The 20491-nt window shown below is 39.8% G+C and overlaps 1 protein-coding gene across 15 annotated transcripts in view; it reads left to right on the plus strand.

The window, feature by feature from the left end:
* The window catches only part of MAGI1 (membrane associated guanylate kinase, WW and PDZ domain containing 1), a 649715-nt gene that overhangs the window by 379522 nt on the left and 249702 nt on the right, over positions 1–20491 (plus strand). For all 15 annotated transcript variants that reach the window (XM_018066867.1, XM_018066868.1, XM_018066869.1 and 12 more), the window contains exon 2: positions 2349–2465. In XM_018066867.1, the coding sequence (XP_017922356.1) occupies positions 2349–2465 (117 nt within the window). The remainder of the gene's footprint in view (positions 1–2348; positions 2466–20491) is intronic.

Below are 20491 nucleotides of genomic sequence, written 5' to 3' on the forward strand. Positions count from 1 at the left end.
AGTTTTTGTCTTGATATCAGTGTTGACTCTCAGGAAGTCATAAAAAATAGTTCAGACTTCTTGCTTATCCTTCACCCTGCCTCTTCCAGTGGTGACATTCTTATATAGCTATATAATACAGTTGCAGAGCCAGGAAATGATAAATATACTCTATAGATTTTATTCCCTGTGTGTTAATCTCTTCCTGTTCTCACTCCAGGTCACTGCTGAACTGTTTTGTGTCATTGTAGATAGGCCTTCTGTGAAGCTTTATATATAAATGGAATCAGACAATATGTTGTCTTTTGTGTCTGGCTTCTTTTGCTCAGCATAATGTATTTGAGATTCATCAATATTAGTGATTTGTATCTTTTAATTGTTGTATAGCATTCTGTTGTTTGAATATAATACAGTTCCCTTATCCATTCAATATTGATATTCGTTTGGATTGTTTCCAATTAGGGGCTATTATATAATGAATAAAGTTGCTGTGATGATTCATCTATAAGTTTTGTGTTTATATGTGTGTACTTGTTTTCACTTCTCTTGCATAAGTAACAGTGGAATAGGGTCATTTCGTTAGTGAAGATTAGTTTATAAGATACTGTCAAATTGTTTCCCCATTTTAGACACCCACTAGCTGTATATAGGAGTTCCTGTTGCTTCACGGTCTTGCTAAAACCTAATAATGATTTTGCCATTCTGGCAGGTATGTAGTAGGATCTCACTGTGACTTTAATTTGCCTTTCTCTAATAATTAGTGATATTGAATATCTTTTCATATGCTTAATGCACAATTGTATATATTTTATAAACTATATATTCAGACCATTTTGGGGAGGTAGGAAATGCGTGTGTGTGTGTGTATGTCTTCTTACCTAATAAATATTTGATGAATAATTGAATGACCTGAGATAGAGCTATGTATTTTTCTTTTGGCCACTCTAAATCTTAGGTGTACTACAACTCAAGTAAAGTAGTTCAAATTGAATTTCATTAGTCTATTCTAAAATGATCACCTATAGTAGGAAACCTGGTTTAGAATATGATACTAAAATAAAGATCAGTAATTCCTCTCCTAGGCGTCATAGCATCTTCTTAACCATCAAAACTTTCATCCTCAAAACTTGTTCTTTTTGACCATGGGAAAATTATCTTCTGAAGATGTGAATTTTGTGGTTCACACGGATACTGCATTGTTTCTCTAATGCTAAAAATGCTCTTACCTAATTTTTATCTTGTCTAAAAACGGAAGGGCAATCTTAGCCTTGTTATTTTTAGCTGTCACTGAAGCAGTTTTCTCCACTAAGAATAAGTGTTAGCTATATTGATCTATAAGCCATCTGCTGATCATGTAGACTATAATTTGTGTTTATAATTTTTTTGAAAAGTTTGGTTACCTACTTCTTTCTGTGATACAATTTGTAATAATATATTTTTTTAAGCTTTTGTGTCGGTCTGTTATCTGTAGAGAATTAAAAAGAAATAAACACATAGACCAGCCCAGGTAACTATTGCTTAAGCAACACCAATTTAAAAAAAAATGTGTTTAGTGATTGTAAATCAACATAGAATAGTAAGCTCTATATATCTTTTTCTGTCTGTATAATGAGGAGTGACATCTCCTCTTTTATTTCCCAAACTCAAGTCCTTCTTTCTAAAGGAGACTGTTGTTAAAACTTTTTGGTGGTTCCTTCCATTAATACATGGTCTCTCCTTTTCTTTATTCTTCTCACATAAAAAGTCAGATACCATTCCACATATTTTTCCTGCAGTTCCAACACATGAAGATCTAGCTTTTGTAGAGTAGTTATTATGCAGATGATAGACTTGGTTGATTCCTGATGGTTGTTTCCAGGGTTTTTTGGTGATTATTTTTATTTATTCACTGTTACAAAAATGTTTCAATGAACAATACTGGAGATTTGGGCAGACTTTGCAAGTATAGCCATAGAGTAAATTTATTCCAGTTGAATCCCTGGTCAAAGAGCATTTTACAATTTGTCAGCTGTTGCTAGACTGTCCTCTGTAAGATTTCAGCCATCCACTTTTCATCTAATAATGTTTGCAAGTGTCTACAATACATATTTTAAATGTAATAGCCTCTTTTGCGTTCTTTGTTATTTGAGTCTCCTCGTATTATGTGAATTGGGATCCCCAAACTGATGCTGTTTCAGTGCTGTTTTATCTCTGTTACATTCCTGCTTGCTTTTTCCCCTGCATAGGAAAACCTAAACTTGAGTCTTCCCGCTGACAGCGGGTAGCAGACTAGAATGGCTTCATGGGGCTCTCCTATACGTGGCTCTCGGGCTGCCCAGTCTCTAGGAAACCTGGTGTTTGATGCCTTCTGTTTTATATCTTTCCTGTAGGAGGAAAGCTGAACAAAGACCTGCGACATTTTCTCAATCAGAGGTTCCAGAAAGGGTCGCCTGATCATGAGCTCCAGCAGACCATAAGAGATAACCTTTACCGCCATGCTGTGCCTTGTAAGTAGTCAGTTTTGGACATCTTACTGCTGGTGGGTGTGTGAAAAGTTGAGGGAAGACAGACGATAGCTGGTTCTGGAATACTTGGCAGTTTGTTCATTTAGTGACTCCCTAAGTGCAGGGAGTCCAAATTGACAATGAGGGACTGGCAATCCAGTGGTTAAGACTCCACACTTCCAATGTAGGGGGCGTGAGTTCTATCCCTAGTTAAGACACTAAGACCCCACGTACTGCAAGGGGAGGCTAAAAAATGGTGAAACAATTTAAAAACAAGCAAAAAAATTGACAGTGAGACAGAGTACTAAACCAGGTGAATGACTTGGTTTTTCAAGTTCTGGCTTGAATATGCCAGGCAAATTATTTATCCTTTGTAAGGTCATGTTTTCACAGCAGTGAAAAGCACATCTCACTCCTACTACCTTCAAAGAACTGTTAGAAAGTCAAAGGAGTGACATTTGTCAATGTGTTTGTATCGTATGGGCACGGTGTAAGCCTCATAAATGTTAACCATTTTTGTTATGAGTGAAGAGGACCAGGCCAGAGGCCTTCAAACTGACCTCGGAGGATTTCAGTAGGTCTCTGGTGGCCCTCAACAAAGGGAATGCCTCAGTGAATTCTCTCTTCCTCCCCACCTTAATGAGATTCATAAATCATGATTTCATATATGATTTCCTTTGAAGAAAGCCTGCGATTCCACAGATTAAAACCCCCAAATTTCCAAACCTATTAGATAAGACCAAATCTGAGAAAGTAAGATAATGGAATGTAGGGACTATGACATTGGGAATTTTGTGGTTAAGGGAAAGAAGGAAGGGAGGAGGGAATCAGCCTATCAGATCATGAGGTATTACCATGCTCTATCAGACTACATTTTCATCCAGCTCATTATGAGATGAGAATCCTGGGAAGACGTGTGATTATTTACATTCATTCAAAATAGGAAGAAAAAACGAAGAAAAGAAGATGAAAGAATGGTTTTTATTTTATTATTTGGGAGTTTTCTTTTTTCTCTCGATTATCCAGTCATTCAAAATTTTATAATTAAAAAAATTTTTTTTAATCTCCTAAAGAAAGGAGGACAAATTTGAAGTTCAAGGTACTCTGCTGATTGCTCTAATTTGTTTGCTATGGATGGTAATATTTTTCCAGTGATGTGCTAGAGTGCTAGTGTTTCCTCATACTACTGCAAAATGATGAACAAAATTGATTTCAGGCATGCCATGGTTCTGCAAGGACTTAGACTGAAAGCATAGCTGGGGACCTTTAGCGATCAGATTTTAGAACAGACCCTGCCTTCCATTTCACCTATTCATAAAGCCAAGACTCCAAGAGTAAGACTGAGTTGACTGCAAGTGACATGGGTCAGTGCCCCAAAGTTGCCTCTTTCTGCTGAGTGGAAGAGCCACATTTATTTATTTATTTATTTTCAGAGCTGCATTTGACAGAGAAAATACCATCATGCATTGATGTGAATCCCTGGCCCCCAGTTCTTTTAATTTTGCATTATTAGTATTGAAAGCCATAATCCTAAAATATCATAACTGTTCCTTACACTTGGATTAATAATAATAATGATGATAATACCTATGGTTACTCACATGCATGGGCAGGGATTGCCTTTCTATTTTTATATAAATAAATAAAGAAATCAAGACACAAAGGTAAGCCAGTTAAAGCAAGGCCAAAAGTGACTGGGGTTTCAAGTCATTGTCCTACCTCTGATATACTGTCCCATGTTACACTTAGAATAGCAGCCCTTTGAGGTTGAGGTTTCCAGTACCCATTTTCCAGATGAGGAAACACAGTCACAGAGCGATCAAGTAACTGTTTCATGGCAGATCCAGGGCTTTGGGACTTGTAAGCCATCCAGGGCTATTTCTGTAGCTCAACCGTTGCTGCCCCCGAAGTTCTAGTAAGCAGGTTGGATGCAATTTTGCATAATTCAGTAATTGCAGAATCATGATTGTTCTCTGTGTGATTTTTCCCCTACTCAGATTCCAATTTAAGAAATGGGGAATGAAGCAAATGAGCACACCATTTCTTGACGCATCTGTGGTGTTACTATGGTTACATTTTGGCAAGCTTTTCCATTTATTTTTTTCCAGTGATTTATTGGACCTGACTGTGAGCTAAATGGCTTGATTTTAAGCTTATCACTCTGTAGGAATTGGGGCAAAAATGACCTCAGCCTTTTAAAAAACAGTGGAAAATAATATTTTGTCTTTGCTTATAGAGAGCCATTGGTATTCATGTTTCATGTCTATGAAACCAATAAATCAGAAATTGAGAATGTGGAGAGAGGTTTTTTTTTCCTTACTAAAGAGAAAACAGGTAACATTTCATTTTGTATTTCCTGCATAAAACAGGAAGGAAACTTGGAAGAGGTCTGTTTCTGAATCTGGCGCAGTGTGTGTGCCTTTGAACAGTGGTCACATGGGATTTGGTTATGGGCTTAGATGACTGGGGCCACATTTGTGTTTATTTTGGTTCTTTGGCCCGTGTGACTGATAGAGCAGAACTCAGTACCAAGCTGTTGTGCTCATGGATGAGGAAGCCCTTGATTGAGTCACGGATCTTCCCAGTGATGTTGTAACTGTGCCACCGGGAAATGAACTCCTGCAATCTATATTTTCCAGAACTTCCTGCTGCCGATATTTCAGTAACTTTGGTCTTTTGAGAAGGGATGATCTCATGAACAGGTGCTTGCGAGCTGGGGTAGACTTCCTTTTCTTTACATTTTAGGAGGCTCACATGTCATTAGAAATGAACAGATAAGGCTGTTTGTTCTCAAGTTTGTTTTAGGATCATCATAGTGTAGTAGAACCTTCTGGGCACCATGATGGATTTTGCCATTCAGAATTCCATTTTATCCTCGTTTTTTGGCAGACAGTGTAAGTTTTGCATCCATATTTTCAGGTAAAAAAAGTGAAGTAACAAATGTAGTTTCCTCAAAATCATACCAGTTCTAATGCCACATTACTCACTTCTCATCCACTGCTATTTTTAAAAGTGGCTTTATTGAAATATAATTCATATATCATATAATTCACCCAGTTAAATTGTTCATTTAGTGCTATTTTTGCTATAGTCATTATTATTTTCTACTCCTCTTTTGTTTTGATTCAAAAACATTTATTATTTCCATAGTATGAAAAGGGTCATCATAGATAAAATTCAATTATATTATCATTGAAAATTACTCATTTCAGTTCAGTTTCTCAGTTGTGTGTGACTCTTTACAACCCCATAGACTGCAACATGCCAGGCTTTCCTGTCCATCACCAACTCCTGGAGCTTTCTTAAACTCATGTCCATCGAGTTGATGATGCCATCCAACCATCTCATCCTCTGTCATCCCCTTTTCCTCCTGCCTTCAATCTTTCCCAGCATCACAGGCTTTTCTAATGAGTCAGTTCTTGACATCAGGTGGCTAAAGTATTGGAGCTTCAGCTTCAGCATCAGTCCTTCCAATGAGTATTCGGGATTGATTTCCTATAGGATTGACTGGTTTGATCTCCTTGCAGTCCAACAGACTCTCAAGAGTCTTTAACACCACAGTTCAAAAGCATCAGTTCTTCAGCGCTCAGCTTTCTTTATGGTCCAACTCTCACATGGATACATGACTTTAGGCAAACCCATAGTTTTGATTAGATGGACCTTTTTTGGCAAAGTAATATCTCTGCTTTTTAATATGCTTTCTAGGTTTGTCATACCTTTTCTTCCAAGGAGTAAGTGTCTTTTAATTTCATGGCTGCAGTCACCATCAGCAATGATTTTGTTGCAGGAAGGGGGGACACTTCCAGTTACCAAAAGTCTAACACTCAGAAATGAATTGTCCAAGGAGACACATATGCTGACAAAGCAGAAGAGTTTATTGGGAAGGGGCACTTGGGCGGAGCGCTGTAGGGTAAGGAACCCAGGAGAACTGCTCTGCCATGTGGCTTGTAGTCTCCAGTTTTATGGTGAAGGGATTATTTTCTGAGTTGTTTTTGGCCAATCATTTTGACTCACAGTCCTTCCTGGTGGCACATGCATTGATCAGCCAAGATGGATGCCAGCTAGAAAGATTCTGGGAGGTGGTTGGACATGTGATGTCACCTTTTGAACTTTCCCGAACTCTTCTGGTTGGTGCTGGCTTATTAGTTCCGTGTTCCTTACCAGGACCTCCTATTGTAAAACAGATGGTTAGTATTTTGCCTGGCCAGGTCATACCTGAATGGTCTAGTGGTTTTCTCTACTTCCTTCATTTTAAGTCTGAATTTTGCAATAAGGAGTTCATGATCTGAGCCACAGTCAGCTACCAGTCTTGTTTTTGCTGACTGTATAGAGCTTCTCTATCTTTGCCTGCAAAGACTGTAACCAGTCTGATTTTAGTGTTGACCATCTGGTGATGTCCATGTGTAGAGTCTTCTCTTGTGTTGTTGGAACAGGGTGTTTGCTATGACCAGTGCGTTCTCTTGGCAAAACTCTGTTAGTCTTTGCCCTGCTTCATTCTGTCTTCCAAGGCCAGACTTGACTGTTACAGCAGGTATTTCTTGACTTCCTACTTTTGCATTCCAGTCCCCTATGAGGAAAGGACATCTTTTTTGGGTGTTAGTTCTAGAAGGTCTTGTAGGTCATCATAGAACTGTTCAACTTCAGCTTTGTCAGCATTAGTGGTTGGGATGTAGACTTGAATTGCGGTGATACTGAATGGCTTGCCTTGGAAACGAACAGAGATCATTCTGTCATTTATCAGATTGCTCCCAAGCACTGTATTTCAGACTCTTGTTGAGTACAAGGGCTACTCCATTTGTTCTAAGGGATTCTTGCCCACAGTAGTAGATATAATGGTCATCTGAATTAAATTCACCCATTCTGGTCTATTTTAGTTCGCTGATTCCTAAAATGTCGAGGTTCACTCTTGAAATGTCCTGTTGAACACTTTCAACTTACCTTGATTCATGGACCTAACATCCCATGTTTCTGTGCAGTGTTGTTCTTTACAGTGTTGGGCTTCATTTCCATCACCAATCACATCACAACTGGGCATTGTTTTCGCTTTGGTTCTGTTTCTTCATTCTTTCTGGAGTTATTTCTCCACTCTTCTCCAGTAGTGTATTGGGCACCTACTGACCTGGGGAGTTCATCTTTCAATGTCATATCTTTTTGCCTTTTCATACTGAAAATTACTACTACCACCACCACCCCCAAAATTACTGCAGAAAAAGAGATAACTAGATGCAGAATGAGTCAGAAGCCTTGGTGTAAAATCTGAGGGCTGTTCTATAACTGGTCAGCTTGGTCAGATAGCCTCTCTGAGTCTCTCTCTCTATATATTTTTTAAAAATCTATAGTAAAATGGAGCTGGAAATATCTGTCTCCAGCATTGTCTTACCAAATGCTGACGGTAGCCCCAAGAGATGGATACATTGGAGGAGACAGAGACTCAGAGAGGTATATAGGTTGCTTCGAATCACACAGTTAGCAAAGAACATGGTCAGGGTTTAACCAATTCTCTAACTCCTGCACTAATCACACAGTAATGTGTTTAGAAAAACCTGTTTGCAGTTCAGGAAGCAACCATTAGAACCAGACATGGAACAATGAACTGGTTCAAAATTGGGAAAGGAGTATGTCAAGGCTGTGTATTGTCACCCTGTTTATTTAACTTATATGCAGAGTACATCATGTGAAATGCTAGGCTGAATGAAGCACAAACTGGAATCCAGATTGCAGGGAGAAATATAAATAACCCCCAATATGCAGATAACACCACCCTTATGGCTGGAAAGTGAAGAGGAACTAACTAAAGAGCCTTTGAGGATGGTGAAATAAGAGAGTGGAAAAGCTGGCTTAAAACTCAACAATCAAAAAACTAAGATCATGGCATCCGGTCCTACCACTTCATCACTTCATGGCAAATAGGTGGGGAAACAATGACAGACGGTTATTTTCTTAGGCTCCAAAAGCACTGCAGATAGTGACTGCAGCCATGAAATTAAAAGACGCTTGCTCCTTGGAAGAAAAGCTATGACAAACTGGAACAGCATATTAAAAAGCAAAGGCATTACTTTACCAACAAATGTTTATCTAGTCAACGCTTTTTTTTTCAATAGTCATGTATGGATGTGAGAATTGGACCATAAAGAAAGCTGAGTGCTGAAGAATTGATGCTTTTGAACTGTGGTGTTGGAGAAGACTCTTGAGAGTCTGTTGGACTGCAAGGAGATCAAACCGGTCAATCCTAAAGGAAATCAACCCCGAATATTCATTATAAGGACTGATCTGAAGCTGAAACTCCAATACTTTGGCCACCTGATGCGAAAAGCTGACTCATTAGGAAAGACCCTGATGCTGGGAAAGATTGAGGCCGGAGGAGAAGAGAATGACAGAGGACCTGATGGTTGGATGGAGTCTCTGACTCAATGGACATGAGTTTGAGCAAGCTCCTGGAGATGGCGGTGAACAGGAAAGCCTGGCCTGCTGCAGTCTATGGGGTTGCAAAGAGTCAGACACGACTGAGAGACTAAACAACAAAAATGTGATTAGAGCAGTATACCATGGACCACTGAGACTGAAAGAAGAAAGAAAGAAAAATCTCACTGTTGAATTACAAATGTTTAAAATCATAGAGTTTTATGTCTTGGGGGTGGGAAGCTAGATAAGTCATCGTATCTAAGAAATAAGCATCTTCTCTCTGATTTTCATGTATTTCACTGATGTGTAGTATTGAATTTTAATAACTGCTTAATGATTATTCAGCTTTTAAAAAATCACTGTAGGAACCTCTTGAGATTTATCAGTAGTCTACTCATGGAAAACCACCTTAAGATAAATGAATCTTTTAAAAAAGAATTTTTTAAATTTTCAGCTGCCCTGGGTCTTCCTTGCTGCATGAGCTTTTCTCTAGTTGCAGTGAATGGGGGCTATTCCGTAGGTGCAATGAGCAGGCTTCAGTGGTTATATCTCAGTAACTGCGGTTCCTAGGCTCTAGGGTACAGGCTCAATGGTTGTGGTGCCTGGGCTTAGTTGCTCCTCAGCATGTGGGATCTTCCTGAACCAGGAATCCAATCTGCAGGCAGATTCTTTACCACTGAGCTACAGGGGGAGCCCCAATAAGTGGACTTCAAATGCATGGAAACGTCATCAGTGTTGCTGACGTCTCTCATTCCTCAGAATCATCTGGATAATATTTCTGTCTCCTGCCCCTCCAATCCTGCTTACATTCCCAGTACCCTTCCCCTGAATTCTTTAGTCATACAAACTTCGTCCATTTCTCAAATATGCCTGATACCTTCTTATAACTGGGTATCAATTATTGTCTCTTTTCTCTCCATCTTTCCATCTAACCAGTTCATAAGCTTCCTGTAAGCTTCAGTCTAGATGCCACTACCTCCAGGAAGGTCTCCGTTGATTGTACCCATTGCCTTCCTCACTGCTTCCACAGCCCCACCACCCCATTTGACCACATACTCTGCCTGCTGTATATCTGTCTGTTCTTTTAGAATCCTACTCTTGTGAGGCCAGCAACTGATCTGCCTCAGTGATCAGCCCACACCTGGCTGGCTGAGTGCCTGGACCATGGGATAAACATCTATTGATTGAAAGAACTGATGAAGAAATGGATAGAGACCCTCTTTGTTTTTCTTGTTTTATTATTTGTTTTCTTCATTACTTAACATTTGGGGGAATCAGCAGAGCTACTCTCGCCATAAAGCTCTCAGAATAAAGGGCAGCTCAGCAGCTTGAGCTCCGAGTTGGCTGATGAAGACTCCACTGATTACGTGACTGAGAATCTAAACCCAGAAAGTCCAGTCTCCCGGTGAGTTTGGAGCTGGAGTGCCCATTCACAGCTCCTCCTAATTACAGTCTAGATATCACTGCACCTCCTGCACTGATAGCCATTCTGCTTTATGACTTCTTGTCTTAGCTGATGTGACAACATCTGAGATTCTTGCTTTGGAACGGCTGCTTTGCCCGTGAAGATAAATGCATTACCTGACAGGGCTTGTCATTGACTCTACTGCTGCTGTCAAAACGAGATACAGCTCATCTAGGAATCTCGGGGCTCTGGAATGCTGAAGTCCACCCCTCCTGTTCCTTCTCCCTTCTCTGGGCACAATAGTGATTGAACACATCTTTCTTTTCAAGCAGAGGTCATTTGAAAGAGGAAAGGATAAGTCAGTTTTTTCTGTAGCTTAACATGGTGATCAAGGCTCTCCTTGATACTGAGATCATTGCAACCTGTAAGAGGCATTGATCATTGACTTAAAGGAGTTTACAAAGGAATTAAACATGTTTGATCTCTAAGATTATTTAAATCTAATGTGGTAAACATAGGTGATCCTGCTTTTTGTTTGTAGAGGTGGTGGATTTTAATGGACATGTTTGTTAGCATCTGCTAACCAACAGTTAATGTTTTTATTATTTTGAATGTGACTGTGAAGTCAGGGGAGAAGAAAATGGCAACTCACTCAAGTACTCTTGCCTGGGAAATCCCATGGACCGAGGAATCTAACAGGCTACAGTCCATGGGGTCCCAAAGAGTCATTTAAGAGAATGAAATACAATATATGTTTAAAGAAATCTTGTATCAAATGTGTTTTATAAAACTATGTACAAATAAAATTTCCAGCTTCTCTAATGGATAATGAGCACTTATGAGATCCAAGTAAGAACACTTCACCAGTTATGCTGTGTTAAGTTACCCAAGTCCCTATGAAATGAGCTACCCACAGTTTAAACAATAAGAAAATGTCACTTTTGTTAGTTTCAGTCATGATAAGAATAAAGTAGACTTATGAGCTGCTTGGCATATTGCCTGTTGCATTTAAAATTTAACCAGTTATACATCTCTATTTTGGGAAAATACACTGTAATGTATTTAGGGATATAGGGCCATGGCTACAAAAGATTAGAAATGGTTAAAATTTTGTACTATTCTTACTCTTACAAATTTCTATAAATATGAAATTATTCCCAAATAAAAGTATTTTAAAAACAGTTCAGTTCAGTCACTCAATTGTGTCTGACTCTTTGTGACCCCATAGACTGCAGCACACCAGGCTTTCCTGTCCATCACCAACTCCCAGGGCCTACTCAAATTCATGTCCATTGCGTCGGTGATGCCATCAACCGTCTCATCCTTTGTCATCCCCTTCTCCTCCCACCTTCCATCTTTCCCAGCATCAGGGTCTTTTCAAATGAGTCAGATCTTCGCATCAGGTGGCCAAAGTATTGGAGCTTCAGCTTCAGCATCAGTCCTTCCAGTGAATATTCAGGACTGATTTCCTTTAGGATGGATTGGTTGGATCTCCTTGCAGTCAAAGGGACTCTCAAGAGTCTTCTCCAGCACCACAGTTCAAAAGCATCAGTTCTTTGGTGCTTAGCTTTCTTTATGGTCCACCTCTCGCATCCATACATGGCCACTGGAAAAACCTTAGCTTTGACTAGATGGACCTTTGTTGGCAAAGTAATGTCTCTGTTTTTTAATATGCTGTCTAGGTTTGTCACAGCTTTTCTTCCAAGGAGCAAGTATCATGGTTTCATGGTTGCAGTCACCATCTGCAGTGATTTTGGAGCCCCCAAAATAAAATCTCTCACTGTTTCCATTGTTTCCCCATCTATTTACCCATACCATAAATTTAAAAAAAAAAACAACCAATGTAGTTTCTGGAAAATATATTAGGTGTTGTATTTTTGTTTTTCCAGATTATTAATATTAATGTTTTTAACCTAACATTGTGATTTTGTTAATACTTTGATAGATCTTATTTATTAAACTATAGTGGGACTAGCCTGAGACATTGTGCATATATTAAAACCCCAACACTTACAGAATACCAAATACATGCTAAGTGTTGTAGTTTTAGTTCCTCATTTAACCTTTGTGGAAAAACTGTGGGGATAAAGTAATTGTTATTGTTCTCATTTACAGATGAGGAAACTGAGCCTTGGTAAGGTTAATACTTTGTCTTAAAATTGTGGAATCGAACTGGAACCGAGGCACTCAACACGGATGCTAATGCTGCCTCTAGTAGCCACCACATTTTCTTAGCTCAGACTGTGTGTGTGGATATATATACGCAGACTCAATATATTTAGGAAATAAGTTAGGAAAAATTCTTTTAAATGGGTCCTAAGTATCTGCTAATGGCATTCTAGATGACTATGAGTATAATAATCATCATTAGAATTATTACCATATATTGAGTGCTTGCCAGGTGCTAGGTTTTGTCTTATATTTGTGTAATAACTCATTTAATCCTCACAGTAGCCTTGCGTGTATATGTTATTACTCTCCACATTCAGGGAAACTGAGGAACAAAGTGATTGAATACCTTGCTGAAGATGTCGTGGTGAAGGTAGAACTGTGTTGTCTTGTTCTGAAAGTTTCCTTCTTAGCCAGTGGCTCATATTGCCTGCTATTTATAACTCTGGAGAATATTAGAGAAAAAAAAGGAAAATAATCAGTAATTCAACATACTCCTTCTCTTTTGGAGAACAGAGCAACTATTTTTTCATACTCTTTTTTTGCTAGGGGAATGGGGGTGTTAGGTCCATGACCAGGGATTGAATCTCAACCCACAGCAGTGAAAATGTGGAGTCCTAATCACTGAACTGAAAAGCAGGATATTCCCTGCTTTTCAAGATAATATGTCTTAGTCTTAGATTCTATCAAAGCTACCACAGTATACAATCCTGGGGGGCACTATTCAGTTTATAATCTATGTGAATGGTGCCCTGGGTTGTGGGCAGCACCCTGACTGCCTGGCTGTATGTTGTGGCTGAGTTCCAGTAGCCGATACTCAGCCGATACTCAGCCGATACTCTGAAAGAGAACCCATTGCCATTCAGTTGGGATGCATGTGTCTCAATCATGGTAAAACGGTACCTTACTCCTGTGAGGGTAATACCCACCACATACTTGAACACCAGAAGCCTAAGCCAGTCCAATTACACGATCTCTCCGTCCTTAATTATGCCAATCAAAGGTTTGAGACAGTACTGGGACTGAATCTTTCAGGGTAGAAGCTGATATTTCTTTCATTTATCCTGCCTTCAGTCATTTGCTTTAACTATTCACACAGCCAGTCTCCATTTATTTCATGTATCTGTCTATTCAGCAAGCATGTATTGAATATTGCTGTGAGCAGGTCACCATGACAGACGCTCAACATTTAGGGGGGAAACTGGTTACCTTTCCTGCTTTCAGGGAGTTTATAGTATAGTGGGCAACCACTATAACAAACAAGAGACAGCTGTAAGAGAGAGAAGTAAATCCCATGGTAGAGTAAGCCCAGGACTACATGACATACAGGGACAGACACCAAGCTCAGTCTTGAGACCAGTGAATCAGTGTGACCAGGAAGTGAAATAAATCCCCGAAGAGAAGACAAAGGAAAAGCAGTGCAATATCTTTCCTAGGAAGAGTCAGGAAATATCTACTCATGTAACCATGGGCAAATGACTAAAATCTCTAGGCTTAATTCCTCTTTAAAAAGGAGTATGTTTATTAGGGGTATAATTGACTCATTAAGCATCTTAATATCCCAGGCCCAGTCTCAAGATAATATAGTCCTTTGTACAGTGCTCTCTCCTTAGGTCCCTTCAAGAATAGACTGCTTAGAGTTTTGTATCTTACAACAACTAAAACCAGTGCCACAGTGAAAGATAGGATGCGATTTTAATGCTTGCGTTTACTTAATCCTTTTAGCATACACATAACAATGCAGTATAATAGGGCAGTTCACTAGCTGCAAGATGTATAAAACATTAACTCAAGGTATACTAAACGCAGTATATTCTAGTAATAGACTCCAAGTCCAAATACATTTCTTTTAGTGTATCTTTGTAACTGTAGACATAACTTTATTTGATGATAACAAAAGTCTAATTTTAAGGCTCTTTTTGAATAGTAGACATGGATTAAAGATCTTGCCCCTTTGCCTCCTCGGCATCTCAGTAGATACAGGATGTGATGAGATGAGATAGGGGCGTCCCTGATAGCTCAGTTGGTAAAGAATCCACCTGCAATGCAGGAGACTCTGGTTTGATTCTTGGCTTGGGAAGATCCGCTGGAGAAGGGATAGATCACCCACTCCAGTATTCTTGGGCTTCCCTTGTGGTTCAGGTGATAAAGAATCCACCTGCAATGTGGGAAACCTGGGTTTGATCCATGGGTTGGGAAGATCTCCCAGAGAAGGGAAAGGCTACCCATTCGAGTATTCTGGCCTGAAGAATTCCAAGGACCGCATAGTCCATGGAGTCACAAAGAGTAGGACACAACTGAGCGATTTTCTAAAACAGCTTGAACATCTGGAAGTTCGCGGTTCACATATTGCTGAAGCCTGGCTTGGAAAATTTTGAGCATTACTTTACTAGCGTGTGAGATGAGTGCAGTTTTGCGGTAGTTTGAGCATTCTTTGGCATTGCCTTTCTTTGGGATTGGAATGAAAACTGACCTTTTCCAGTCCTTTGGCCACTGCTGAGTTTTCCAAATTCGCTGGCATATTGAGTGCAGCACTTTCACAGCACCATCTTTCAGGATTTGAAATAGCTCAACTGGAATTCCATCACCTCCAGTAGCTTTGTTTGTAGTGATACTTTCTAAGGCCCCCTTGACTTCACATTCCAGGATGTCTGGCTCTAGGTGAGTGATCATACCATCATGATTATCTGGGTCATGAAGATCTCTTTTGTACAGTTCTTCTGTGTATTCTTGCCACCTCTTCTTAATATCTTCTGCTTGTTAGGTCCCTACAATTTCTGTCCTTTATCGAGCCCATCTTTGCATGAAATATTCCCTTGGTATCTCTAATTTTCTTGAAGAGATCTCTAGTCTTTCCCATTCTGCTTTTTCCCTCTATTTCTTTGCATTGATCGCTGAGGAAGGCTTTCTTATCTCTCCTTGCTATTCTTTGGAACTCTGCATTCAGATGCTTATATCTTTCCTTTTCTCCTTTGCTTTTCGGTTCTCTTCTTTTCACAGCTATTTGTAAGGCCTCCCCAGACGGCCATTTTGCTTTTTTGCATTTCTTTTCCATGGGGATGGTCTTGATCCCTGTACAATGTCCCGAACCTCCGTCCATAGTTCATCAGGCACTCTATCAGATCTAGTCCCTTAAATCTATTTCTCACTTCCACTGTATAATCGTAAGGGATTTGATTTAGGTCATACCTGAATGGTCTAGTGGTTTCCCCCACTTTCTTCAATTTAAGTCTCAATTTGGCAAGAAGGAGTTCATGATCTGAGCCACAGTCAGCTCCCAGTCTTGTTTTTGCTGACTGTATTAAGCTTCTCCATCTTTGGCTGCAAAGAATATGATTAATCTGAATCAGAGGTCAAATGCAAACATCCGCTGGCATGGAAAAAGCAAGAGAGTTCCAGAAAAACATCTATTTCTGCTTTATTCACTATGCCAAAGCCTTTGACTGTGTGGATCACAATGCTGCTGCTGCTGCTGCTGCTAAGTCGCTTCAGTCGTGTCCAACTCTATGCGACCCCATAGACGGCAGCCCACCAGGCTCCCCCGTCCCTGGGATTCTCCAGGCAAGAACACTGGAGTGGGTTGCCATTTCCTTCTCCAATGCATGAAAGTGAAAAGTGAAAGTGAATTCGCTGAGTCTTATCCAACTCTTAGCAACCCCATGGACTGCAGCCTACCAGGCTCCTCCATCCATGGGACTCTTCAGGCAAGAGTACTGGAGTGGGGTGCCATTGCTTTCTCCGGTGGATCACAATAAACTGGGAAATTCTGAAAGAGATGGGAATACCAGACCACCTGACCTGCCTCTTGAGAAACCTATATGCAGGTTAGGAAGCAACAGTTAGAACTGGACATGAAACAACAGACTGGTTCCAAATAGGAAAAGGAGCACATCAAGGCTGTATATTGTCACCCTGGTTATTTAACTTATATGCAGAGTACATCATGAAAAACGCTGGACTAGAAGAAACACAAGCTGGAATCAAGATTGCCAGGAAAAATATAAATAACCTCAGATATGCAGATGACACCACCCTTATGGCAGAAAGTGAAGAGGAACTAAAAACCCTCTTGATGAAAGTGAAAGAGGAGAGTGAAAAAGTTGGCTTAAAGCTCAACATTCAGAAAACAAAGATCATGGCATCTGGTCCCATCACTTCATGGGAAATAGATGGGGAAACAGTGGCAGATTTTATTTTTCTGGACTCCAAAATCACTGCAGATGGTGATTGCCATGAAATTAAAAGATGCTTACTCCTTGGAAGGAAAGTTATGACCAACCTAGATAGTATATTCAAAAGCAGAGACATTACTTTGCCAACAAAGGTCTGTCTAGTCAAAGCTATGGTTTTTCCTGTGGTCATGTATGGATGTGAGATTTGGACTGTGAAGAAAGCTGAGCGCCAAAGAATTGATGCTTTTGAAGTGTGGTGTTGGAGAAGACTCTTGAGAGTCCCTTGGACTGCAAGGAGATCCAACCAGTCTATCCTGAAGGAGATCAGTCCTGGGTGTTCATTGGAAGGACTGATGTTGAAGCTAAAACTCCGATACTTTGGCCACCTCATGTGAACAGTTGTTAGAAAAGACCCTGATGCTGGGAGGAATTGAGGGCAGGAGGAGAGGGGACGACAGAGGATAGATGGCTGGATGGCATCACCGACTTGATGGACATGAGTTTGAGTGAACTCTGGGAGTTGGCGATGAACAGGGAGGCCTGATGTGCTGTGATTCAAGGTGTTGCAAAGAGTCGGACACGACTGAGTGACTGAACTGAACTGAACTGAGCGACTTTCACTTTCATGAGATATAATGACACTTTGGACTGAGACTTGGCTCTTTCAAATCAAGATGCAGTGGATTATTAATGGAAAAAGCCAAAGTAGGGTTAATAAGTTATCTGAACTATCTAAGCAAGCAAGACAGGCCCTACTGAGCTCCAGTGGTACCAAGGCTCAGCCTTCTCTTTGTATTTCTAACACTTCTATCGTCAAAAGGAAAACGTTTTATTACTTGGACCATTTCTTCTGAGGTTGCCATGTTTCTAGTTGGATCTTCTCTCCTGACCTCCCTATTAGAAGTGAGACCATGCTATCTCTTCAGTGCTTCGCTTTGAAAACTAAGACAGAATTTGGTTATATTACCAATGAAGTCATTTTCAGGGTCAACAAGCTTAAAAGATTTATTACTTTGGCTTTCTAGTTATAGTTGCTGTACATAAATAAACTTGATATTTTTCTCTTTTCCAGTCTCATAAGATCATTTTAAACAGATCTTACAGGATTGTCAGAAATGACAACTTATGTATTTTTAGTTTTCCTCATCAGTTGATTTGAGGGACGCACACAAAAATGTTACCCAAATTGTACATAAAATATTCTCTAGATGAATAATATGACTTGGAAGTGAAACATCCTAGAAAACCATCAGATGAGCTCAAATTTGACCTAAGTTCTGATGGTTTGGTGCATGACTAAAAATAAGTCTGAGAATCTACATGTTTTTGCCCTAGTGAATAGAATATTGTGACTAATACAGGTTCCGTTGAATTTCGAGTTTGCTGCTTAATGTGGTCGTCCCATATAGGCTGCCTGCTAGAAGGTAGGCATTCAACCTTCTTCATTACACTGGAATCAGACACTGCTTGCAAATCCGCCATCATCTGGGATACTTTAGAAGAATTTTTTACTTCTGACTGTAGATATAGATGGTTTGCAGAAGCAAACTGTTAGATACAACTTAAAAAAATGATATCTTTAGGGAACATGGAGCAGTTGAAAAAAATAACATTGATATAATAATTGTTGTTGTGTTCTGAATTCATGTTGTATACTTCAGGGGCCTGGCCTGCCTTGACCTGTCAGCCTTCTTTCTCCTTTCCTCTGTTGTTTCCTTCCTTCCATTGTCCTTCCCACCCTCTATTTCCTACCCCCTCTTTCTTTTCTTTCCTTCCACCATAAACTATTTCTTCCCCTTGTTCCAGACTCTGGCAGTAGAGCAGTCAATAGCCGTTACTGGAGCTATGTGTACTTGGGCTCTAACAGAGACCCTAAAAAAAAGTTTAGGTAGAAAACAAATAAAACATCTGTAATAAATTATATAAATCTTAAGTTCATAGCTTGCAGAATTTTTATGCAGATTCGCATTCATACCTCCACCCCATGTCTATGTACCCATTACCCAGATCAATATGGAGAACACTGAGCATTCCAGCAGGTCCCTCATGTCCCCTCTCATGATTGTAACTTAAGTACCCTAGATTATTTTGTCTCTTCTTGAATTTCATATAAACAGAATCATACAATGTGTATTATTTTGTTCTAACTTCTTTTTCATCCATATTGTTTGCATGTAACAATAGCCGTAGCTTGGTTTTTCCTTGTTTTTGTGCTGAGTCTTGCATTGTGTGACTATACCACCATCTTTATCCATTTTTCTGTTGATTTAAACTAGCATCCAGTTTTAGCTTCCTTACTGCTGGGAACATTCTTATATAAGGGGATGTATGGAGTCGTTTCACACCTAGAATTGTTGGCATATGTGTAGGCATATGCAGACATACGCAGTTCCCTGTAGCAGAGATTGTCACATAGTTTCCAAAACGATTGTACCGATTTGCACTAGGACTTTACGTGAGTGAGAGTTCCAGTTGCTCCTCATCCTTACTGACATTTGCTATTGTCAGTCTTTTACATTTTTCATCCTTGTGGTAGATGTGCCATGGTTCTTCATTATCATTTGAATTTTCATTTTTTCTGATATGTGATGATATTAAGCACATTTTCAAATGTTTATTGTCTACTTGGGGACCTTCTTTTGTGAAATACAATTGAAATCCTTTCCCATTTTTCTTTTTAATTGGGTAGTTTGTCTTTTTCTTGCTGATTGGTAGAGAAAGCTGGGTTTTAAATCTTGACTCTGCTGGTTATTAGATGTACTTGGAAAGGTTGCCTCACCTTTTTGAGCTTCATCTATAGGATTGGGCCAGTAATACCTATTTTATAGGTTGTGGTGAGAGTGGCTTGAAGAATTGTATGTTAATTTCTAGTAATATACGTTACTATGCCTGTGTTTCCACGCATAGAAAAGGCATGGGTGTCTTATACCTAAACTGAAAAAAAGTCTGTTCTGCTATCAGGTGAATAGCCTATTGAGATATTTTAAATACCTTTCTTTTTCTTTCCCAATATTCTCTTCTCTTTTTTATACTTACATAACAAAAAGGAAGACAGTGCCCATGTCTGTAATACACTATAGGCCAAAGTGACTTATCTCCTACAAATGAACACTAGAAGTTGTATCTGTTCTCCTAAGAATTCTGTGCTTGCAACTGGGACAAGTGAGAGCCAAGAGACTTTCTGAAAAGGAAAGAATAAGATAAAATGCAGATGTAGGACCCAATTAAAGAAATCTGCCTGCCCTGGGTAGTGGTGGGAAGCATGTCTTTTATTTCCTCTTTCTTCCTTGTCAGCCAGCTTCTTGAGACTTTGCTTTCTCATTTGGAAAATAGGACTAACAATACTTTCCTTAAAGGGTGAGTCAGGTGGCCTGGCGCAGTCTGGATCTCCTGTAAGCACTTCGCATCTGGAGAATGCCGGGATGGCTCATGGGCATGGTGACTGTGCTGGCCATGATGGGGATAGTGGTGAAGGTATTGGAGATACTGAAGGGATGTCTTCTGTTAGCAGACTTGTTTACAGCCTACGTGAAAGGCTGCTTCGGGGCAGACAATAGCAGTTTCAGGAAGTAGGTGGGAAGGCTAGAAAAGAGCAAAGAATCCTCTGTTCTGAGAGGAATTAGCATAGGTTGCCCATTTGTACACCAGATTTGTGTGTGTTGAAGATGACCTGGGCATCCCAAACCATATTACTGTGATAGATTATTTATTCCTAAAAATATCAAAATCATTATATCCTAATGGGGTAGGCAGTTATTGAAACCCGCCTTGAATACCTGTGTCAACATTGAGCAGAACCTTATTGCAAGGGAGTGAAGTGAAGTGAAGTCAGTCGTGTCCGACTCTTTGCGACCCCGTGGACTGTAGCCTGCTCAGGCTCC

The sequence above is a fragment of the Capra hircus genome, chromosome 22 (assembly GCF_001704415.2).
Source record: "Capra hircus breed San Clemente chromosome 22, ASM170441v1, whole genome shotgun sequence".
In the NCBI taxonomy this organism is placed as follows: Eukaryota; Metazoa; Chordata; class Mammalia; order Artiodactyla; family Bovidae; genus Capra; species Capra hircus.